The sequence below is a fragment of the Nycticebus coucang genome, chromosome 2 (genome assembly GCF_027406575.1).
Source record: "Nycticebus coucang isolate mNycCou1 chromosome 2, mNycCou1.pri, whole genome shotgun sequence".
Classification (NCBI taxonomy): Eukaryota; Metazoa; Chordata; class Mammalia; order Primates; family Lorisidae; genus Nycticebus; species Nycticebus coucang.
The window spans coordinates 43,472,219-43,488,387 of record NC_069781.1 but is presented as its reverse complement, the minus strand read 5'-3'; the positions used below and the strand labels follow the sequence as shown (position 1 = coordinate 43,488,387).

Here is a 16,169-nt window from a genome sequence, read left to right as displayed (position 1 = left end):
TAAAAGTGGTAGTTGAAGATATGTGAGTAGATGAGAGTATCCAGGGAGAATGGTGTGGAGTTCTAAAGGAAATAGTATGACTAAGGGGTGAGCGGAGCAACCCTCAGAAGAAATTGAGAAGAATTAGCCAGAAAAACAGAAGAAAAGCTAGGGAGAGTGAAGTCACAGGAACCAAAGGAAGAGAAAGTTTTTAAAAAAAGAGTTAAGGGTGGCGCCTATGGCTCAAAGGGTTAGGGCACTGGCCCCATATACCAGAGTTGGCGGGTTCAAACCCGGCCCTGGCCAAAAGCTGCAAAAAAAATACAAAATAAAATTTTGGGCGGCGCCTGTGGCTCAAGGAGTAGGGTGCCGGCCCCATATGCCAGAGGTGGTGGGTTCAAACCCAGCCCCGGCCAAAAAAAAAAAAAAGAGTTAAGGGGCAGCGCCTGTGGCTCAAAGGAGTAGAGCGCCCACCCCATACGCTGGAGGTGGCTGGTTCAAACCCAGCCCCCACCAAAAGCTGCAAAAAAAAAAAAAAAAAAAGAGAGAGAGAGTTAGGTTAAACCAAATGAGTTCCAAAGAGAAATCACCTAAGATAAGGCTGAAGAATCCTGAAAGCAGCATTTGGGAATAGAGAAGGCAGAAGCCAGGTCTCAGAAAGTCAGAGGAAAGGGAAAGGAAACAGGGCAGCAGTTTCTAGGTAGGATCTGTTGGCCTGTCAGAAGACCTCACACTCCTAAATATACAGAGAGTAACTGGCCTTGGAGCAGGTGCTGGAAAAAAAGTTTCTAGGGAAAAGGAAGGGTCAGAAACAGTAGGGATTGGCCAGAGCCCTTTGGAACCCACTCCGTTCTTAGACTGCAATGTCAAGTGGGCCTGTCTGGTGGGATGCTCTGGCTGGCATTCCAAGGGCAAGAAAAATACGAGATGGAAGGAGAGGCTTTATAAGTGTTTTTTCTATTAGATAAGATTTTTCATATCAAGATGCTGCTCTGCTGCCTAAGTCTCCAGTTTGCTCTTGATTCTGTACAGCTTTTTTTAATCAAAAAATAAGTGACATTTCATTGGATTTATGAATGACAAAAGAAGAAACAGGTTGATCCAATCTGGGAATGACAGTAAGAAGCTGAGAAGACTCTTTGAGATCCTGAGCAGCAGAATCAACATTCAAAAAAATCCCAAATCGTGAAAGAACAAAACTAATGAAGCAGGGACCAGTGTGAAGTTTGTTTTGCAAGCCACACTTGAATTGATTTAAGATATTTAATTGATTGCAAACTCAGAATGAGTCAGCAGTTTGATAGGGATTCCAAAAGTTAAAATGACTGAATTCATGCAGACTCCAAAGGGGAGAGTGGATAGTCTCTTCTGCCCCTTCTGAACCAGTGAGTGCTCAGTAGTAGTCCATTGAGTTCTGAGCACTACATTTTAAGAAGATGGGGCTGCCTCACCTGGAGAAGAGCAGGCTCAGGTGAATGTAGTCTCTGTCTCCAATTTTCTCAAGGGCTGTCACATATAAAAGTGGGGAATTTTGTTCTCTGTGTTCCCTGACGGTAGAACTAAGACCGTCCCCACAGTGAGCCAGCCCCCTTTCTTACATGATGTTGATCTTATTCCTCTGCTTCAAACCATATCCTGGGAACTTAGCAGGAAGGATTTTTAAAAAGAGTAGGAGTACATGGTCTAATTCAGACATGGTTTATATAGAGGGTTTATAAAGCTATGTGGGGATGGCCTAATCTGATAGCCAGGGTCAGCTTAGTCTTGAAAATTGATATTCAAGGAAGGGGAGGAAGGATATGTTCCCAGTGGGAAAACTGCCTGAAGACGGGGGTTGAAGAACTAATGAGGATGGCAGGTGTGGAAGTTTGGGATGGAACAGCCTAATTTGTGGCAGGTGTGGGCAGCAAGTTCACTGAGATCAGACTTTATTCTGTGGGCAATAGGAACCATGGGAGATAAAATAAAATTGGTATTTCAGAAAGCCAGCTGATTTATGTAGGAAGATTCTGTATTCAATAAGACTGGCCTGAATTGAGACTGACAGTAGGGACTTGATTCATTTAACATCTTTATAAGATCCCTTGGCTCAGCGCCCGTGCTCAGTGGCCAGGGTGCCAGCCCCATACACCGGGACTGGCAGGTTTGAACCCGGCCCAGGCCTGCTAAGCAACAATGACAACTACAACAAAAAAATAGCCAGGAATTGTAGTGGGCACCTGTAGTCCCAGCTACTTGGGAGGCAAGAGAATAGTTTAATCCCAAGAGTTTTAGGTTGCTGTGAGTGTGACACCACGGCACACTACCGAGGATGACAAAGTGAGACATTGTCTCAAAAAAAAAAAAATATATATATATATGTATATAGGCTCGGCACCTATATATATATATATATATATATATATATATATATACACACATATATATATATAGGCTCAGCACCTGTAGCTCAAATGGCTAAGGTGCCAGCCACATAGACCAGAGCTGGCAGGTTCAAATCCAGCCGGGGCCTGCCAAACAACAATGATAACTACAACCAAAAAATAGCTGGGCATTGTGGCAGGTGCTTGTAGTCCCAGCTACTTGGGAGGCTGAGACAAGGGAATTGCTTAAGCCCAGGAGTTGGGGGTTGCTGTGAGCTGTGATGCCACAGCACTTTACTGAGGGTGACAGCTTGAGGCTCTGTTTTTTAAAAAAAAAGTTTTTAAAAATATATATATATATATAAGATCGCTACTTTTCTGGGTTCTTATGAAGAGTAATAGGCAACGAACACATTTAAAAGGATAACTTCTGGGTCAGCACCCATAGCTCAGTGGGTAGGGTGCCAGCCATATACACCCAGGCTGGGGGGTTCGAACCTGGCCTGGGCCAGCTGAACAAGTGACAACTGCAACAAAAAAGTAGCCGGGCGTTGTGGCAGGTGCCTGTAGTCCCAGTTACTTGGGAGGCTGAGGCAAGAGACTCGCTTAAGCCCAAGAGTTTGAGGTTGCTGTGAGCTGTGACACCACGGCACTCTCCCAAGGGCGACATAGTGAAACACTGTCTCAAAAAAAAAAAAAAAAGATAACTTCTGATATTCTGATAGTGAAAAATGCTGAAAAGAAACGAGTAATGGGATGGAGAGCAACTTGCCAGATAGGCTCAGGTGGTCAGAGAATATCTTACAGAGGGAGTGATATTTGAGCTGATGCCTGAATAGTGAGATTTCGGGCAGAAAGAACAGCAGGGACAGAGGCCTGGAGGTGTTAATGCACTTGACTGTTTAAGGACAGAAAGAAGCTTGGCTGGACCATAGTGAGCAAGGGAAAATGACAAAGGTTGCTCTGTAAGCACTGCCTGGAGATGACAGGAGGGTACAGTTTGAAAGTTGCCTCAAAAGTGATTCTGAAACATCCTGCTACTGGAGCTATGGTCCCCATCCCCTACAATGCTGAAAAGAAGAGGGGTAGGAAACCTAGCCTGATACTATTTGACGTGTAGTGTAATGTAGTACAAAGAATATTGGCTTCAGTGTTGAGACTCTGGCTTGGGCAGCAGAATTCTAGCTTTGCCACTTACTAGTCATGTGACCTTGAACAAATGGCTTAGGCTCTCTCAATTTCAAATTTCCTGATTGTCAGGTAAGAATACTAATTCCTGCCACAGAGTTGGTGAGCAGCACTGCCAGTGAGCAAGCCAGAATTTAGGTCATGGAAATGCTTATAGTGCCACCTTGTGTTTGTTCTGTTTTACAGTATGTGCGTAATTTTGTTAGAAGCGCAGTCCATACGCTGTCCACTGTGCACTGTCTTGGAGTTTTGTGTTTAGTTCTGAGCCACATGGTTTGAGAGACATTGATCTGAGGACTGGCTGAAAGAACAGGAGCAGGATATCCTCAGGGAACTGACCTCTATGCAGAGGGAGCAGATGTGGACTCTGTGGTTATAACACTGGGATCATGAGAGTTGGATTGGGGATAAGTATGGGTAACAGAGAGACAAGTTCTGGCTGCAAGTGAAGAAATGTTTTATTATGGTTAGATTTGCTTAAGGGTGAAATGTGCTGGCTTTGAGAGGAAGTGATGAGCAAAATCTTGAAGCCAGTGCTGAAAATCTGTAACTCTTAAGTCTTTATGCCTTAGAAACAAAGAAGATGGCAGTTCTGCCATCAAACAGAAATGGAAGCCATCAGGACACAAGGAGAAAGGTGATGGATGAGCTGTTTTGAAATAACAAATTTTAAGGAATAGCAGAGCCTTAAAGCAAAATAAGGACCAAAAGGAAGGTCACGGCTAAAGTCAATGTTTCACAGACTGAACTTAAGCTGTTCAAAGGAGAAAGAGTAAGATGAGATGTAAGTATTGAGCCTTAAGATGTACCACCTTTGAAGTCAAGATAATGAAGAGGGACTGAACAACAAAGAGGTACAAAAAGGTCCAGCATCATAAATACAGTAGGAAAGGTTTTACAAAGGAAGGTGAGAATAGCGTCCCATTTCACAAACTGAAATTACTTGTATTCAATTCCTCTGACCCAGGTTCTACCCATCTTTCCCCTTTCTCCAGTGGACATCATCTCCTATCTCAGCTTCTGTGTTTTCTCTCAAGGGTTTCATTGTCTATCTGATTCCTTCTCCATCCCTGTTGCTTCAGGGGGTGGTGCTGAGACCCGACCAGTCCTTCGCTACAGCAAGGAGCAGAGGCCAACCACGCTGCCCATCCAGCCCTTCGTGTTCCAGCACCACTTCCCCAAGCAGCTGGCCAAGTCCCGGGCCCTCCACAGCCTTTCCCAGCTCTACAACCTCTCTGGCTGCAGCCGTACACAGCAATCTGCCCCACTGGCTGCCCCTGCTGCACAAGTCCCAGCTTCAGCTCCCTCAGAGGACCCACAGGCGTCTACCCCTCAAACCACTGGCAGAGGTGCCAGGAAAGCTGGGCCTGAGCCAGAGACCTCACGGCCATCACCCCTGGGCAGCTACTCCCCCATCCGGAGTGCTGGCCCCTTTGGGCACAGCACTGAATCTTCTGCCTCCACTTCGTGCTCCCCTCCCCCAGAGCAGGCCAAAGCCCCAGAAAGCCTACCCCCATGGAGCCACTCCTGTCTTCCTGCTATCCAACCTGCCACCTCCCAGCAGCCACAGAAGGAGGATCAGAAGACACTGACCTTGGCTGAGTACCGACTCCATGGAATAGGAAGCTTGCCACCTCTGGGCTCCTGGAGATCTGGCTTCAGCCGAGCAGAGAGCCTAGCCCGGGGAGGTGGTGAGGGCAACATGGCATCTAGGCCTAGTAACGGTATGAGCTTCACCACCACTACCACCCCAAGTATTTCTAAGTCCCTTTGAATGGTTTTCCCTATTCTAGCCTGGGGTCAGAGGTTGAGATGTCTGCATTGCCTTCCCCAGCATTTGTGCATAGTATACATACAGCCAACCCTACCATTTCACTTGGGCCCCTTGGGTGTTGTGTCCACCCAAATGCTGTCTCTTGCTAATTCTTGCCTATTTGTCTTTTCTGCTAACCTGTTCTGCTTCTAGCCAACCACCTATCCCCCCAAGCCCTCAAGTGGCGGGAATACAGGAGGAAGAACCCACTAGGTCCATCTGGTTTGACAGGGAGCCTAGACCGAAGGCCACAGGAAGTTTGGCTGGGCCGAAGAAACCCAATCTTTGAGTTTCCTAGCTCCCTCAGTGCCGCTGGCCACCTGAACTGCCGGCTGAATGGTATGTGGGCAAGGTTTCCAATGTACCCAGGACAGGCTCTGCCACAGCTAGGAAGGGCTAGAGAAGGGGCCAGTCTCAAAGGAAGAGAGTGTGAGGCACTCAGAGAGCATGAGGCACTGAACTGAGCTGCAACTCTTGGAATGACAGTTCCTAAAGACTGATTTTTTCTCTTCTTTTCAGGTCAAGTAGTGAAGCCATTACCACCGACCTGTCCAGACTTACAAGACCCCTTTTCCTTGACTGAGAAGCCTCCAGCTGAGTTTTGTTTGTCCCCAGATGGCAACTCTGAAGCTATTTCCATTGACCTGCTTCAGAAAAAAGGTACCCCTATATAACCCCTAGCTCAAGCCATGGATTCTGCTACCACTACCAGTCACACCTGTTGCCCTCCTAGTAACCCTCCCAAATATCTCCCTGTCTTAAAACTTCAAGAGCTGGGGAGGAGTTGAAGAACACAGGCACTGGGGCAAGAGAATCTGTGAACTATGCATTGTATGTGTGAGTGAGCAAGGGTCAGTTATCACAGTGGCTTAAGAGTCAGGCTCCAGTCCCTTAGTAAGCTAAGTCTAGAAAGGGGGGCTGCCATGTAATAAGCAAATACCTGAGTACTCTTGGAGGGGGCAGCTGAAGGTACCAGAGGAACTAGCAGCTTGGGTAATCATATTGGTGACTACTACTAAGATCAGGACTCTGACCACTACTAAGATAAGCAACCACTGAACTAAGAGCAATTTCAGCAGAAGGTTGGGAAAAGAATTGAGCACGGTTGTGAAGAGGAGGAGACTATGAAAGGGGAGAAAGATGAAGCCTAAGTTCCTGGAGATTCAGAGCTTAGAGAGAGGGAAGAACCTTGGGCAAGAGGGGAACAGCAATCTTCCTCCAAGATGTGAAGGAAGCAAGAGGTCAGAGGGAGGGGAGAGTATAGATATAGTGTCATTTTATGTTTTGGAGAGAGGGGGACATTGAAAGAATTCATGTCTGTTCTTGTGTGAATTAGAATCAGGGACTAGAGAAGAGGGTAAAGCTTTGGCATGGTAGCCCAGGTATATAGGAGAAGATGCTATCAAGGCACATAGCAAAGAATCACCCTCATCTGGCACTGGTGTGAGGAACTTGGGTTTTCTTCAGATCAGTGGCCTAGTTTCTCAGAGTGGAGAAATCCAGGATCAATACAAGAGGGCTGGGAAATGAGGACGTTGAGGGTCTTGGCGATGGTATCAGTGATGTGGGTCCAGACTGGGAGGTAGAGACAGGAAGGGCTTGAGAACTAGGCAGAAACAGAAAAGGGCCAGGCCTGAATGCTTTGAGACTTATGTACAAATATAGGGACTGAGAGTAAGTGTGGGAACACTTCCCCTTCTCACTGTGTTGGCCAGGAACTTGCTCAGGGACCTGTCACATCAAATTCTCCCTTGCAGGGCTGGTAAAAGCTGTTAACACTGCTGTGGACCTCATTGTGGCCCATTTTGGCACAAGCCGGGATCCTGGGGTAAAGGTAAGCAAAAAAATGTGGAGAGCTGAGCTCTGCAGTACAGACCCTCACCTGTTCGGTGCTGCCACTTTCCCCTGCTCTCTTGCATTTAGAACCCAGAGATGGGGACTTAGGGATGGCAATGACAAGAGGAAACCATGAGGGTTGACTAAGAGAGGACCAAGGTCAGGCTTAAAGTGATTTCCTGCACATCCCTAACTGCATCTGCAGGCAAAGCTGGGAAACAGTTCTGTGAGCCCCAATGTGGGCCACCTGGTTCTGAAGTACTTGTGCCCTGCGGTCCGGGCTGTGCTGGAGGATGGACTCAAGGCCTTTGTGCTGGATGTCATCATTGGGCAACGTAAGAACATACCATGGAGTGTGATTGAGGCTTCCACACAGCTAGGTAAGGGCTGGGTGGCAAGATGGGGACCCAGGCCGAATTTAGAGTTCCAGAAATTGGTGTGTGATCTTCAACTCTGGCTTCCTCCCAGGCCCATCCACCAAGGTCCTGCATGGCCTCTACAACAAGGTCAGCCAATTCCCAGAGCTCACCAGTCATACCATGCGCTTCAACGCCTTCATCCTCGGCCTGCTCAAGTGAGTGTGCAGAGCAGCAAGAGCTCCTAAAGAACTGGCCCTCTACCCAGCTTCTGCCTCTTTTAAGGAACCAACTCCCTCCATTAAGACACAAAGGGTAGATCTTCAGGGTCTGCAGCCAGGGCTCAGCCTCACTTTATCCCCACCTACCTACCACCTGTCAGTAAATCACTGCTTTCCCACTGTACCGTGACACTCTGACACTGATCACCAACATGGTTTCTGCTTTTACAAATATATAATCTGGCTTATTTGGAAATTAGTTGGGTCTCTGAATTTCTCTTGACCTTTAAACCCTGATCCTCTCAATTCCAGCGTGGCTTCCAAATTCTGCCTGACCCTAAATCCACCTTGGGACCTAATTTGTAGCATTATTCTTTCTCAAGTATAGGCCCAGGTCAACCCCTCTGGCCCTGAGCCAGCTGTACTTTCACTCAGTAGCTTCCCTGACTCCTTTGAGTCTACTGCAAGCTGACTCCATTCTAGGAAGAAGTGATTGGCTCATGAATCCACCCTCCCCATATCCCCACTGATTTTCTGAAACTATACTACGTGAAATGAACTAGGAAGCATCCCTACCATAGAAGGAAGCCATTCACTGATACTTTCTCCCTGTGTCTGACCCCCTGTGTCCATCTCCTTTGTACTTTATTATCTGGCTATACGTATAATAAAACTCTACTCATTTCACTGTTTCCCTGCAGCATCCGGTCCCTGGAGTTCTGGTTTAATCACCTCTATAACCACGAAGGTAATGCCCAGAACCCTACTCTGTCTCACAAACTCAATAAGGGCCAGACCTCAGAAGCTCAAAGGAGGGAAGAAGGGCTGTCTTTTCAGATGCTAGAGGTGGGGAGGTGGACCACATGAGTTTTCATCCTCAGAGCTTTGAGCTCCTTCCCAAGGCCTTCCCCGGCTTCTGCCTGGAGTCAGCACGATATTCAAGCAATCTGGAAGTCAGGGTGGCCACGAACCCCAACACCTCTCTCTCCACTAAATCCAAAGCCACCCTGAGGTTGTGGAGTTAATGCACTATACAATCACAGGAGGTGTTACTACATGGCCGTGCATCTGAGTTGCCTGGTACAGCCTCAGTGCAGCAGAACGCAGTGGCTCTATCCAGCTTGTCTTTCAAAGTCCCCCCCAGGCCAGGCTCTGCTTCTCTATGTGGATTAGTCTTTTCTCTTTTCCCCCTAGATATCATTCAAACCCACTACCAGCCCTGGGGCTTCCTCAGCGCAGCTCACACTGTGTGCCCTGGCCTCTTTGAGGAGCTGCTGCTGCTGCTGCAGCCCTTGGCCCTGCTGCCCTTCAGCCTCGACTTGCTGTTCCAACACCGGCTGCTGCAAAGTGGGCAGCAGCAGCGGCAACAGAAGGAACTGCTGCGGGTGTCCCAGGACCTGCTGCTGTCTGCCCACTCAACACTGCAGTTGGCCCGGTCCCGGGGCCAGGAGGGCCCTGGAGACACAGACAGGGCAGCCCATGGGGAGCGGGTGAAGGGTGTAGGTGCCCCAGAAGGTGAAGAAGAGGAAGAGGAGACAGAAGAGGTGGCAGAAGCAGCTGGGGACTCAGGACGTGGCAGGTGGGCCCGAAGTGGGCATGCCAGCTGGTGGTACCAGCTCATGCAGAGCTCCCAGGTCTACATCGATGGTTCCACTGAGGCATCTAGGTTCCCTCGTGGCAGCAGCAACAGTAGCAGTGAGAAAAAAAAAGGGACAGGAGGCGGGGTGCCTCCCCAGGCTCCACCACCCCGAGAGGGAGTAGTGGAGGGGGCTGAAGCCTGCCCTGCCCCAGAAGAAGCACTTGGCCGGGAGAGGGGCTGGCCATTCTGGATGGGGAGCCCCCCTGACTCTGTGCTGGCAGAGCTGAGGCCCAATCGGGAGAGGGAGGGCCCCGCTGCCCCACCAGCAGAGAATGAAGAAGGGGCCTCAGACCCCTCACCTGGGGGCATCAAGTGGGGACACCTCTTTGGCTCCCGAAAAGCTCAGCGGGAGGCCCGGCCCACAAACAGGTGAGAGCTTACCTAGGTTAAGGACAGAGGGAGTGGGCAGCCTGATCCAAGCCAGGGCATGGGCAGAGCCAGAGCCCAGCTGCTTTCTCCTAGACTCCCCTCAGACTGGCTAAGCCTGGACAAGTCCATGTTCCAACTAGTAGCACAGACAATGAATGCCCGCCGGGAGCTGGAGCCCAAAGAGCACTTACAGGAGCCACACTCTCCAGCCCTGCCCTCCAATCCTCCATGGTAAGTCTGGGGAAATGGAAGGATTACAGGGCTGGGTTTGGCTTTTGATGGGGTTTCTCTGACCTTCATTTGTTGTTTCCCCAGTGAGGTGCAGGCATTGTGCCACCATCTGGCCACAGGCCCCGGACAGCTGAGCTTCCACAAGGGCGATATCCTACGGGTACTGGGGCCCGCTGGAGGAGACTGGCTGCGCTGCAGCCGTGGCCCTGACTCTGGCCTGGTGCCTCTGGCCTACGTGACATTGACCCCAACTCCAAGTCCTACCCCTGGAAGCAGCCAAAACTGAGGCCCTGTGCATGCTGGTGGCCTCAGGGACCCTCATAACCCCTAGATTTGGAGCCTGAGAGCCTTTCCCAAGCCCTCTGGCTTGGCCACAAAGAGTAGGCTGAGAGCTGGCGGCCACATATCCCTGTGCTGGCACCTGCTCCCTGTGCTCAGTATTAAGTCTCCCCTTTAACTGTCCCAGTGACCTCGTCCAGACCTCCACCCAAGAAAGGAGGAAAGGGATGCAGCACTGGGCTGCCAGGATTTCCCCTGCCCCTCTGGGCCAGCCCCTCCTATCCCTATGGAGGGCCAGTCCTATGGAGGGAGGTGGCCCAGAAGGCCATTTTCAGGGCTCCCTTGGGCAGGTGGTGATGATGATGGGTAATAAATAGTATTGGGGTCAATCCCCAAGCCCCCCAGCTGTAAATAGGCTGTGGCCAGTGCCTGCTCATCAGAAGTGGGAGGAGGAGCCCAGGCTTCTGTTCATGTATGTATTTATTTATTTATTACACCTATTAATAAAAAAGGTGCTCAGCCTCCAAACCATTTTCTCTTTGTGTTGCCCCCCATCCTCCCACCCACCTCTCTTCCTTCCAGAAGGATGGCTGAGATAGGATGAAGAGGGAAAGGAGAACTTGAAGTCCAAGTGCCTAAGCCAGGAACTGCTTCTGGATGGTGCTGAGGCCCAAAGTATCGCGGGTGAGATGCCCAAATGTGTGGCCAAACTGGAACTTATACCCTGTGTGGCCAAGAGAGTCCGTCATGTGTAGCCAGTGTCATGGAAAAGCCATTTAATTCTCAGCCAACCCTCCAAACTCCCCACTGAAATCTGGTCCTTACCCCTGACTGTGAGCTTTCTCAATTTCCTTTTCTGCCTAATGACAAAGCTGACCTGACTCAGCACCTGTAGCTCAGTGGCTAGGGCGCCAGCTACATACACCAGGGCTGGCGAACCCAGCCCAGGCCTGCCAAAGAACAGTGACAACTACAACAACAAAATATAGCCAGGTGTTGTGGCAGGCACTTGTAATCCCAGCTACTTGGGGGATTGAGGCAAGAGAATCTCTTAAGCCCAAGAGTTTGCTGTAAACTGTGATTTCACAGCTCTACAGAGGGCGACACAGTGAGACTCTGTCTCAAAAAAAAAAAAAGCTGAACCACATGATCTGCAGTCCTCTCCTCCCCCCCATATCTATTAGTTCCCACCTCCCAAACCACCCCCACCTACTCCTTACCCATACAAACATTCCAGCTCCCAAAGCCCTTCTCTGGGCCAGTCTCACCTGGCACATAGCCCCCATAGTTAGGTAAGAGACCTAGGCTCTGCTGGCAGGTTTTGAGAAGTGGGGGAAGATGTTTGGGATCCTTCTGGGTTCTTCCCAGTGAGTACTTCTGCCCAAATTCCTGCAATGCCTGGTTGGTGAGCACAGGAAAGCTGGAGCCGAAGAGAAAGCGGGCACGGGGCACATAGCCAGTGAAGCCTGGGGAGATGGGGACACTGAGTCAAAACTTCCTGAGGCCTTCCCAACCTTTTGGTCATCACTCCCTCTTCTCACCTACCTGACATGAAGAACTTCTGAGGGTCTGTGTCATCCATGGAATAGGGAGAAGCCTGTTGTCAGAAGTTGATAAAAGAAAAATAGGGCTATCACATTCAGCCCCTCTGTTGTAAGACCAGCTCCCAGGGAGGTGGAGCAGGCAGTGAAGACTACAGCTCCTGTAGCCACAGCCACCCGACCCATGGCCATCCCCAGGCCTGGACACACATGGGTAAGGCTCCCCACCTCCACCACCTGCACTCCCCACCCACCAGCCTCCCTGGTCTCACTTGTTCTGCCTCCTCCAGGGTTGGCCCCTTCTCCTCCAGCTCCAGTCCCAGCTTTGGCTCTTGGTTTTTCTCCATGTCTTTTTCTCCCTTAGCCTCCTTCAGCAGCTCTTTACTCCCTTTCCCCCCATCCAACTGGGTAAACTCATTCAGAGCCTCAGCCCAGACCTGGCTGCAGTTCTTGGCAAAGATAAACTGTGCCCGGGGTACAAAACCTGGGCAAGCAGGGGGCAAGGAGGATTTCTGTTAGTATTTAAAATACATGCTCTGGGAAGGGGATGCCTGTTCATACCTGTGTACAGACCTGTGTACCCAGGGATCATGCTGGAGCTGAGGCTTGAATGCCCACACCTGACAGGCAGGCTCCCCTTGGGAACCTCAGGAGATCTTGGAGGCCGAATAGGAGGCAGAAGTGTGCGATGTGCAGGGGGCCAGGCTAGACCAGGAGGGTCTCGAAGTAGCTGGCCAGTCACCTGCCCATAGGTCTGGCCCATGCTGAATCGAAGTAGAGGGCAGTGTCCAGTGTACCTGTAGCATAGGACTCACCCACTCACCTCAGAATCCCCCTGCCTCCCTCCCCAGAGATAGAATCAGACCTCTGGAGCCCTGATCTTTCTGGATGCAGCTGTTAATATATCTTTGGAGTAAGCATTTCTAAGTTCTCTCCCTGGGCTTTCTATTCTTCCTATGCTACCCTGTTCCCATGGAGTAGACAACACAAAGCTTCGTGGCAAATCTGGCCATCACCATTCCCTTTCTTTTCCTTTTGCATAAAACACCATAGAGACTCTAACCTTGGGCCCCCAAACCAATATGTCTGCTTGGTCCCAAGGTCTAGGTGGCATAACACTTATGTCCCTATGCCCCTCTTCTTAGAAGCAAGCAGGGGCTGCCCTGGGTAGGTCTTACCCTGGGATGAAATGAGGGTTCTGAGAGTTGAGCCCTGGTATGAAGGTGCTGGCGACAGCCATGGGAACCTAGGCAGCTCCTTTTGTTTCCCTTCGAGCTGAGGCTCTGGACTGTGTACTGTGTCCAGGGCTATGGGGCCAGAGGAAGGGGGTGGGGCTAGCAGGGAGGGGCCAGTGGAATTGGAGAACAAAGGCTCTCAGGCCCAGGATAAGTACCATCTTGCCACGTGGGGCAAGGAAGAGCTGAGGAGTGCAGCCTCCCCAAGCCAGGAAGGAAGGAAGCCATGGGGTGGGATGTCGGGGAGCAAAAGCCATTAGTGCCATTCAGCTCTATCTCAAAAACTATTCCTGAGCACCATAAGAGCACCTATGTGAGAAGACATAGAGATTGTGCCCCCCTGTGAGTCTTTGGGGAGGGGATGGAGTTCGTGGGGAAAGAGGGTCTCTAAAGGGGAACCCAAGCATCGAGGGAAGGTGATAAAAGACAGGGATAAAAGGAACCTAGAGGCCTCCAGGCAGTAACAGTAGATTTATTTTCAATAATATAATTTAACAAGAATTATTTATTGAGGCCTGGCATGGTGGCTCAGGCCTATGATCCTAGCACTCTGGAAGGCAGAGGCAGGTGATCCCTTGAGCTTAGGAGTTTGAGACCACCCTGAGCAAGAGCAATATCCCATCTGTACTAAAAATAGAAAAATTAGCTGGGCATTGTGCTAGGTACTTGTAGTCTCAGCTACTTGGGAGGCTGAGGCAGGAAGATCCTTTAACCCAGAAGTTTTGAGGTTGCTCTGAGCTGTGATGGTGCCACAGCTCAGCAACAGAGTGAAACTTTTGTCTCAAAAAAAAAAATTATTTATTGAATACCTGTTATATCTTAATCATCCAGTCAGCAAATAGGCCATGCTGTGCCAGATAACACTTGACAGTGGCAGGATGCTCACTAATATGGGTGGGAGTTGGATAAGCTAAGTTCTGCGTGCCTTTGGGCAAGTCTGGTCCCACTGTCCTCTAAAATGCAAATTCTGGCTCAGCACCCATAGCTCAGCGGTTAGGGCATTGGCCTCATAGACCCAGGCTAGTGGGTTCGAACCTAGCTCGGACCTGCTAAACAACAACTGCAACAAAAAATAGCTGGGTGTTGTGGTGGGCACCTGTAGTCCCAGCTACTTGGGAGGTTGAGGCAAGAGAATTGCTTAAGCCCAAGAGTTTGAGGTTGCTGGTGAGCTGTGATGCCAGGGCACTCTACCAAAGGCAACATAGTGACACTGTCTCAAAATAAATTTTTTTTAAAAATGCAGATTCTACTGCTCACTCTGCTGCTGTGAGGCTTAGATTAATATGTGCAAATGTGTTTTGTAATTGTGAAACTATAAGAGGTCATGCAGTCACAGGCTCATAATAGTTTGTGACCTTGAGCTTAATGTCTCTGAGTAGGTAGTTTAACTTCTGAACCTGAATGCCTCTAAATTATAACATGAAAGTTAAAATAACCTAAGCTACCACTATGTAGTAAGGATAAAGTAAGCTAGTATGTGTGAAAAGAACTTACCCCTGTGCCTAGCATCAGCTGCTAAAACTTACATTCCTCCCTTAGTGTCTAATACTGTCTCTCAGCTACTAACACATAAGGGAGATCACTGAATGGTTATAAATTCAGTGGACACAAAGATTGTTACTGTGGGAGTTCAGGGGAAAAGGGAATAAAGTTGGGGCAAGGGGTAAGAAGAGGGGATAAATCAGAATTTGTTATGATTCATGGCACCTGTAGCTCAGGGAGTAGGGTGTTGGTCACATACACCAAAGCTGGTGGGTTCGAGCCTGGCCTGGGCCTACTGAACAACAATGACAACTGCAACCAAAAAACATAGCTGAGCGTTGCAGCAGGCACCTGTAGTCCCAGCTACCTGGGAGGCTGAGGCAAGAGAATCACTTAAGCCCAAGAGTCTGAGGTTGCTATGAGCTGTGATGCCACAGCACTCTACCGAGGGTGACATAGTGAGACTCTATAGGCTGCGAGGCTTGACACACTTCTGCTACTTAGGGTGCTCCACTCTGCTTCTGCCCTCACACTAGCATATTTTCTGAACTGAGAGGCAAGTCCCCTACAACTCCAACTCTGAATGACTCATACCAAGGACGTCCTTGGCAGAATAGTGGGAAACATGACATGTGTTCCTTGGGGCCTAGAGCTCTTATGCAATTCCCCTGAGATGTTAATGCTGTGCCTGGCAGTATGGGCACTAGCACAGTCTGGGTTGTGAAGAAGAGCAGAGCTCTACCTTGGAAAGGTGGGACAGCCCTATAACTATTTGTGGGGTTTTTGTGTTTGAGACAGGGTCTTGCAATGTTGCCCAGGCTGGACTCAAACTCAAGTGATCCTCCCACCGTATCCTCACCAGTCTAGGTATGCACCCCTGTGCCTGGTCCAGAGCTGTTTTTTTTATTATTATTATTATTAAATCATAGCTGTGTATGTTAATGCAATCATGGGGTACAATGTGCTGGTTTTATATCAGAGCTGGATTTTAATCATGCTCCCCCCCACTCTCTTAGATCTCGTTTCCTGTACTTTTTCTTGTAGACTATTAATCTTTTTTTTTTTTTAAGACAGTCTCACACTGTCACCTGTGTAGAGTGTCATGGCATCATAGCTCACAGCAATCTCATACTCCTGGGCTCAAGCAAACCTCTTGCCTCAGTGTCGTGAGTAGATGGGACTATGGGTGCCTTCCCCTAGGCCTGGCTAGTTTTTTTCTATTTTTAGTAGATACAAGGTTCATGCCTCCCAGAGTGCTAGGATTACAGACATAAGCCACCACACTGGCCTATGAATCATTTTATTTTCTTTTCTTATTTTTTTATTTTTTTTTTTTTTGAGACAGAGTTTCACTATGACGCCACAGCTCACAGCTCACAGCAACCTCAAACTCTTGGGCTCAAGCAATTCTCTTGCCTCAGCCTCCCAAGTAGGTGGGACTACAGGCGCCTGCCACAATGCCCGCTTTGTTGTCGTCGTTGTTGTTGTTGTTGTCATTGTTGTTTGGCAAGCCCAGGCTGGGTTCAAACCTGCTAGCCCAGGTGTATGTGGCTGGTGCCCTAGCCACTGAGCTATAAATCATTTTCTTTTTTTTTGAGACAGAACCTCATTATGTTGCCCTTGGTAGAGTGCTATGG

The 16,169-nt window shown here is 49.2% G+C and overlaps 2 protein-coding genes across 7 annotated transcripts in view; one reads left to right on the top strand and one right to left on the bottom strand.

Annotated features, from left to right (window-relative positions):
* The window catches only part of RUSC2 (RUN and SH3 domain containing 2), a 76,872-nt gene extending 66,070 nt beyond the window's left edge, over window positions 1-10,802 (top strand). For all 4 annotated transcript variants that reach the window (XM_053569322.1, XM_053569312.1, XM_053569338.1 and 1 more), the window contains 10 exons: window positions 4,613-5,254; window positions 5,497-5,682; window positions 5,863-6,003; window positions 7,101-7,177; window positions 7,385-7,559; window positions 7,648-7,753; window positions 8,458-8,504; window positions 8,951-9,764; window positions 9,858-9,995; window positions 10,080-10,802. In XM_053569322.1, the coding sequence (XP_053425297.1) occupies window positions 4,613-5,254; window positions 5,497-5,682; window positions 5,863-6,003; window positions 7,101-7,177; window positions 7,385-7,559; window positions 7,648-7,753; window positions 8,458-8,504; window positions 8,951-9,764; window positions 9,858-9,995; window positions 10,080-10,281 (2,528 nt within the window). In that variant the 3' untranslated portion in view covers window positions 10,282-10,802. The remainder of the gene's footprint in view (window positions 1-4,612; window positions 5,255-5,496; window positions 5,683-5,862; window positions 6,004-7,100; window positions 7,178-7,384; window positions 7,560-7,647; window positions 7,754-8,457; window positions 8,505-8,950; window positions 9,765-9,857; window positions 9,996-10,079) is intronic.
* Window positions 10,737-16,043, bottom strand: FAM166B (family with sequence similarity 166 member B). 3 transcript variants are annotated; one of them, XM_053569447.1, is made up of 6 exons: window positions 12,994-16,043; window positions 12,389-12,612; window positions 12,088-12,299; window positions 11,820-11,871; window positions 11,543-11,740; window positions 10,737-10,998 (listed from the first exon to the last, which is right to left on the bottom strand). In XM_053569447.1, the coding sequence occupies exons 1-6, from the start codon at window positions 13,053-13,055 to the stop codon at window positions 10,910-10,912; spliced, it is 837 nt and encodes a 278-aa protein (XP_053425422.1). In that variant the 5' UTR covers window positions 13,056-16,043; the 3' UTR covers window positions 10,737-10,909. The 3 variants fall into 3 exon arrangements, with proteins under 3 accessions (XP_053425422.1, XP_053425432.1, XP_053425439.1); XM_053569457.1 differs by having other exon boundaries at window positions 10,737-11,701; window positions 11,821-11,871; XM_053569464.1 differs by lacking the exon at window positions 10,737-10,998 and having other exon boundaries at window positions 11,563-11,672.
* Window positions 16,044-16,169: the final 126 nt, after the last annotated feature.

Excerpts from the sequence above, each read along its gene's own strand:
- FAM166B (XM_053569447.1), bottom strand. The coding sequence starts at position 13,055 with ATGGCTGTCGCCAGCACCTTCATACCAGGGCTCAACTCTCAGAACCCT. Across the intron at positions 12,613-12,993 it reads AACCCTCATTTCATCCCAGG|GTACACTGGACACTGCCCTC; the intron begins GTAAGACCTACC and ends CCTATGCTACAG. Across the intron at positions 11,741-11,819 it reads TCAGAAGTTCTTCATGTCAG|GCTTCACTGGCTATGTGCCC; the intron begins GTAGGTGAGAAG and ends CCATCTCCCCAG.